Source organism: Phaethon lepturus, unplaced genomic scaffold (assembly GCF_000687285.1).
Source record: "Phaethon lepturus isolate BGI_N335 unplaced genomic scaffold, ASM68728v1 scaffold714, whole genome shotgun sequence".
Taxonomy (NCBI): Eukaryota; Metazoa; Chordata; class Aves; order Phaethontiformes; family Phaethontidae; genus Phaethon; species Phaethon lepturus.
In genome coordinates, this window is record NW_010533840.1 from 132973 (window position 1) to 139404 (window position 6432).

General features: G+C 40.5%; 1 protein-coding gene across 1 annotated transcript in view; it reads right to left on the minus strand.

The window, feature by feature from the left end:
- The window catches only part of LOC104619437 (Krueppel-like factor 12), a gene marked incomplete at its 3' end in the record, with an annotated part of 123631 nt that extends 119476 nt beyond the window's left edge, over nt 1–4155 (minus strand). Inside the window, exon 1 of the mRNA XM_010285318.1 lies at nt 4086–4155. Within this exon, the coding sequence (XP_010283620.1) occupies nt 4086–4106 (21 nt within the window). The remainder of the gene's footprint in view (nt 1–4085) is intronic.
- Between the last annotated feature and the right edge of the window lie 2277 nt (nt 4156–6432).

Genomic DNA, 6432 nt, shown 5'->3' on the forward strand with positions numbered 1-6432 from the left:
TAATCTAAACTGAAAAGCACATGACAGAAAGGGTAGATTGATGGCCAGTGCAAAATAACTCCCTTAAGATTAATATATTCTATCCTGTTGATGTTTCTAATCAAAATTATACTCCAAGAATCCACTGAATGATTTTAGATGTGAAAGATCACTTAAGAGCAGTCACTTTCTAGGAAAACTGCATTTGTTTCCAGTAGATACAGAAGGGACAGCTGACAACAAAAAAACAAACATATTGCCACACTGCTACTAATATTCTGATTATGCAAATAAAAATATAACACTTCCTCAAAATACCCTCAAACACACACACACAAAAAATTATCATGACCAGACTTTAAAATGACAAAAAGTAAAGATTGAAAGTCCAATGAGTCCAAACTCCATCCAAACCCAGGGTAGGACCAAAGATAGATGAGATGGCTCAGGGGCTTGCCCAGCTTGCACTGGAGCGTGGGGTTGTTCCTCCCCAGGTGTAGGACTTTCCCCTCTGCTGAACTTGATGAGGTCCCTGCCAGACCATTTCTCCAGCCTGCCGAGGTCACCCTGAACGGCAGCCCTGCCCTCATTGCGTCAGCTGGGTACCGTTGCGCAGCACCACGCACGTAGCCAGCACCCTCCTACGCCCTGCTCCGCATAGGAGTCAGGGGAGGTGAGGCAAGGGCACATCAGAGGTAGGAAGACTGTTGAGATGGGCTGAGGTCTGGAGAGCTCAAGGAAGATCTCCTGTGTACCAAGTCCTTTTCTCTAAGTAGCTGAGCCAAACTTGGCTCTTGTTTTTCATTGTTGGGTTTTTTGCTTTTATTTTTGTTTTTTTAAGAGATGATGCACAGGTTACATTTGTGAGACAGCAGTAATTCTTGGGCTTATCACATAGACCTCTTTAAAAAATACGCAGTCATCTCCTAACACCACCTAATTCAATACAACTCTGTAGTGTTTATAATTTTTTGAGCATTAAATAACTTACAGCATCATGAAGCCTTATCAAATGAACCGCCCAGTAGTATTTCTGCATGCTGTCTGCCAAACCACAGTGTGAGTGGGAGACTGTACCCAAGACCACCTGTTAAGTACAACGCAGACCTGCCTTTTCAATCTACGCAATCTCTTCTCCCTTTTAATTTTGCTCTCTGACCTCCCTTCAGTCCTGCCCACTTCTTTCTGGTTTAAAGTCTTGATCTTTATTTTGCCCGGGACTTTTTGAGCTATAGTTCCTGCCTGTCAGTTACCACTTTCCTTACCAGCTCCTACCCTGGTCTTTCATCTCCATACATCCACATTCAATCACTGTAGACTGAAAAATGTAAACTTTAAATGTCAGATTCAACTAAAAACTGAACCTGAGGCAGACAAAGACAGACCTAAAATATACCAATATAACATACAGACGATGCAACCCAAGCTGTTTACACTTCCAATGATATACCAACATACTCATGTTAACAATGGAAAGCTTTCAAAACTTGGTTAGCAAAGTAGAAATAAAATGAACGGCTGAAGCAGAGTGCTGGGTGAAATCCAATCTCTTTCCTCTTGGAGCCAGAACTTTATCAACTAATCTTAACAGTGACCACAGAGGAGCCCTCTCCACCTCTATTGCTTAAGTTTTCTGGAATCAGTCTTCCCAGAAAAGGAATTTTTAGCCTCGGACTTTGAATTCCTCCGCGTAACCACATTTTTTTTCTCATTCAGCAATATGATTTAATCATGGTACTTTCCCAATAGAAACGATCAACAGCTGGATTCAGAGCCCTACGTTTGCAAATACTGCCAAACAGAAAACATGTAAAGAAATAACTCAGTATCACCCTTCGTATCTGCACATATTTTGTGCAGCTTCCCCACAATTACTGCATGATGTCATCAGAAGGGCATGAGAGAGTGAAACTATGGCTTGACAAGAAAGAGGTCACCCTGTTCTTCTGTTCTTCCTTCTTTCTGCCACTGCTCTGCATTGAACCAGAAAGGCAAAAGCAGAGAGAGAAATAGAGATACAGAGCTAGCAGTGCTGCATCTCTCATGCAACTACAGTCTTTCTCAAGAAACTTGGGAAAAGGCCATATAAGTCCAAGAGTCTTTCGCATTTGCCTGATCTGGAAGCCCTCCCTCCTCTGCGCAGACTCTGGTTACGATGGCCCCTCTCAAGGATCTGACAAATCCTTAATGTTTTCTGCCCTGGTGTCACTTCCCAAGCCAAATATCCAAGACGGTCCTCTAGTCTGGCACAGTTTCTTCTCCGTACAATGCAAAACATTACCACGCTATGGTAGTACTGCTCTGTGCTGTCTTCTTGATAGCATGAGGAGTCCACCGCAACATAATGATATCCAGAGACAGCTTACAGATCATTAGGTTTGTCTTTGCACCTTCTCACACCTTCTGCCAGTAAATAGCCTCCCCGAGTTCATACATACAGGATTTTATCACTACCGTTCTGCAAAATGCAAGCAAGGTTTGGATGGCATTGGTTTTTGACTTTGCTATTCACAGCCAGGAGGTCTGAGCAGGGAAGTGTTTGCTCCCCCACGATGTGAGCCCATGCCGAGCTATCAGACATCAGTGTGGACAGCAGCCGCTGACATGTCAGCAATCACGCCAAAGAGAAATTCCTGAAGACTCTGTGCGCTGGTTTTAGCAGGCAACAACTGCTGGTTCATATCTGGGCGTAGAGGTCTCTGACCCCACAAAGAAATTGTGTACATTACTGCAGAGCTACTAATACCACTCACTGTCTCTATTCGGGTTTAAATTTGGCTCCTGGAGGCTGGAGGTGTTTTCTGGGACCTGTGGTATATAAAGCAGATGTTCGATGGATGCTTCCGAAAAAAATATTGTTTCCCTGGCTGTTATTTCAGGAGACTGGACTCAAGGACACAGATGATTCTCTCAAGTCTTATACTGCTTGTGAATCTGGAGGTAGCTAGGATCAGCATGTTCACTACCTGTTGTAAAAAAGCTTACCCAAGAAGGAATTAAAGTAAACTCTTCTGTATCCAAAACAGTTGTTGACAAACTGTAAAACTTCCGAACCACTAGAAAGTTGATAAAATTAAATTATCACTGAGATAAATAAGAATCTTTGTCCTCCTGAACTACTTTGCTCAAGTTAATAGAACTACAGACTTACATTTCTGGTATTGAACTGACACTGTGCTTTTGGGAAAATCTGGGAGTTTTGCTGTTTTTCTGATTGTTCCTACCCCTAAGTTGGATTCAGGCGTTGAAGAAAGCTCTCTAGGAAAGAGGTATTCCACCTTAATATATACCCCCTTGACCAGGAGGTTTTCCAGAATGCCTTATCTAACTGTGCTGCTGCACAGCGTCCTGCTAGAACGCACCCTGCATCGGTCATTACAATTCATCTGCTCTGGCGCAAACCCACAAGCACAGTCAGCTTTGTTTAAACATCCTTGGCAGGAACTGGTTAACATAGCATCCCAGCCAAAGCCTGTGGTTCACAGTTACCAACAAGTCAGACTGACAGACGCCAAGGCCTACTAAATTTTATCACCTTATAAAGCGTCACAAAAAAGTCAGTAAAGCATGGCGGTCAACTAATAGCATCTTGCTTTTTAACTAGGGTGGAAAATACACGCTGTAAGACAACCACCTCTCTATGGTAAGAAAACAAAGCACCAAAATACTTTTGAAGATATCATATCCTATTTGACTTCTTAAACAGCATTTGCCAATGTGGCACCTGCGTGCCACTCATCAATGTATTAAGCTTCATAGCCAGTAGCTGCAACGGAAGACAATGCCTCTCTCATTCTCCCTTCACCCTTGCATGTAAGAATAATGAACACCGCTATGCATCGGCCCATTCAAACACCTGGCTTCAAAGGAACTACCTATTTCCTTAACGTGCTACTAGGTTTTCCTTTGAACATTCAGGTTTGGTCAGAAACTGTTGCGTTAAGTTACAGCTGTGTTAAGCTATAGTATTCCCCTGCCTGAAAGACAATATGGCATATGAAGCTCAGACCAGTTATTTCATCTATTATGTTTTGTAACACAATATAAATTTTTTGATAGTAGCAGTAATACGTATAATGTATATGGCTGTAAAAATGTCAACCAACTTTTATGGCTTTCCTCTTCATATGAATATTCAGTCATCCATTCGTCCCTAGATCCACTTCAATCCTGAAAAATAAAAGATGAAATAATTTATGTATTTTCTTAGAGGTTCATTAATGTCTCAAATATTACTGTATATGCAAATAAAAAACCTAACCACGGTCATCTGTTCCATAGTAAAATAGAGGTCAGAAGAACAGTAAGTTTATAAGCACTTTAAATAAAACTGGATAAATACGACAAAAAGTATATTGGAGAAAGCCTTACGTTTCCTCTCAACTAATGATTTTAGTCAATGCTCTCAGTGTGTTCAATTTCTGAGCTGCTACTTGAGCGCACTAAATCCCAACTGCTTTAATTAAGTCGTCAAGGCCCATTATATATCAGTACCCTGCATTTGTACAAGTAAACTTCCCAGCAGTTACTAAGTGCAAATATTGTTTAGCAGTATTTCAAAATGTGTTTTGAAATACTATGTGAGAACTGGACAATAACACACTAAAAGCCAAAATACATTTATTAGTGAACTCAGTCAATACTCCAGCCACGGGAAGTAACTGTGCAACACCATTATAAAATCTGAATATGTATTTCTTGAAAGGTTTCCTATGGATACGTGATCATTTTAGTTATGTTTCCATGTGACTCTATAAAAGAAAAAATGTAGATAGAGATTTAAATACTGTATTATGCTTCTGGGAGAGTCCTTCAGGTTTAAGAAAATACACAAATCCAGTAGTCTAATTTTTTTAAACTCTTGGGGAAAAAAAAAAGCCTCAGATTTAAATAATATACAGTATGTCTTAAACCTCTTGCTAGAGTACGTGCACATATCTGGGAGCAAATGCTACTTACATATGTCTCAATAATAGAAATGGTGTGAAGTCAAGACTCTAAATCTGCTGTCAGAGTTATTATAAACAATATGCTGTTATTTTTATATTATTCAAAATAAGGTCATCCTTCAAATAGCAGTGGAGCATCACCTGCCCGCTTTTAAACTACAACCCAGTATTTCTTTACTGCTGCATAGATGACAACATGGCTAATGGATTTCCAAACACTGAGCAAACTTTTACACTGAAAATAAGACATGAAGCTCCCTTAAGCGTGTAAAATTAGTAAATATTCATACACAATGGTACTATTATGCTGACTAAACACCAAGCACTTTTTTTTTAACCTTAATATTTTCTTAGAAATACAATTAAGTTCCAAATATTCACATGAATCATAAAAGGTTGCAAAATCATCACAAACACTGACCTCCCTAAATGTAATTAAATACTGTAGGCTTAGAGCGTGCTAACTACTGTAGACTGCTTGCCCCATCTCTCATGCATCTTGTAGACTCCCTTTCCATTTTGTTGTTTAATGTCTCTTGGAATTATATGTATTGCTTCAAATTTTCTATTTCATGAAGCAGATTTCTTTTTTTTTTTTTTTTTAAATTGCACACTTGAAGGACCATCTTTATTTTGCTAGCTGCTCTTTCTCTATGCTAATGTCCAAAAATGGGACAGGTGGACCAAGTTTTCTTATATCCTGGACTTAAAAGATGTGGTTATCTAACCTGAGCACGAAATAACTTAAGTCATCAAGTTCTTTAAAATTAAATGCATTCAAAAGCATCACAGTCTCTGTCAGAGGAAGAGTTTGACTTGTAATTGTTTCTAGTTCTCCAGGTTTTCTCATCAGTATCAGTACTCCTTCCCTACATGCACGCAGACACACACGCTCCTACAACACAACTTAGCTTCAAGTTACACACAAACGCTGAGGTCCTATTAGGTGACCATGGCTATGGTGGTAGAGCAAACATAGGTACACGTTTCAAAATCACTGACACGCTGCTATCCAACCAGCCATAGCCGCAGCTGGCTTTGCATTATTAAATCACATGTGGTGGCCCTCCTCATGAAAAAAGCTACTTCGTTAAGCAGTGATAAACAATCGGGTCTCATTAATTCTCTTCAGGTCTGCACAATTTATCAAGCACTCAATCGTTCATGTCCTTGCATCACTGAAGTGCTCTCCTCCACGGAACGGTTTCTGCTTGTCCTCCTCTTCACCAAGCACAAGCGGCATACCACAAGCTCTGGCAGTGCCACCATCCACACAGTTTGGGGGTAGGACAGGGGTTATTCCCTAGGACCAACCGCAAGCAAAGGTGACCAAAAGCATCGATTTTGATGGCCAACGCACACTTGGCACAAATGCCACCCACACAGGCCACACACCTCTTCATCATGACTATTTTAGGCTGCTTTTGGGGAGACGATGAAGAGCAAACCGTTCATCTGAAAGCAGTGTTTAACAAGTAACTCTACAAATCTGTTGCCTGATTTT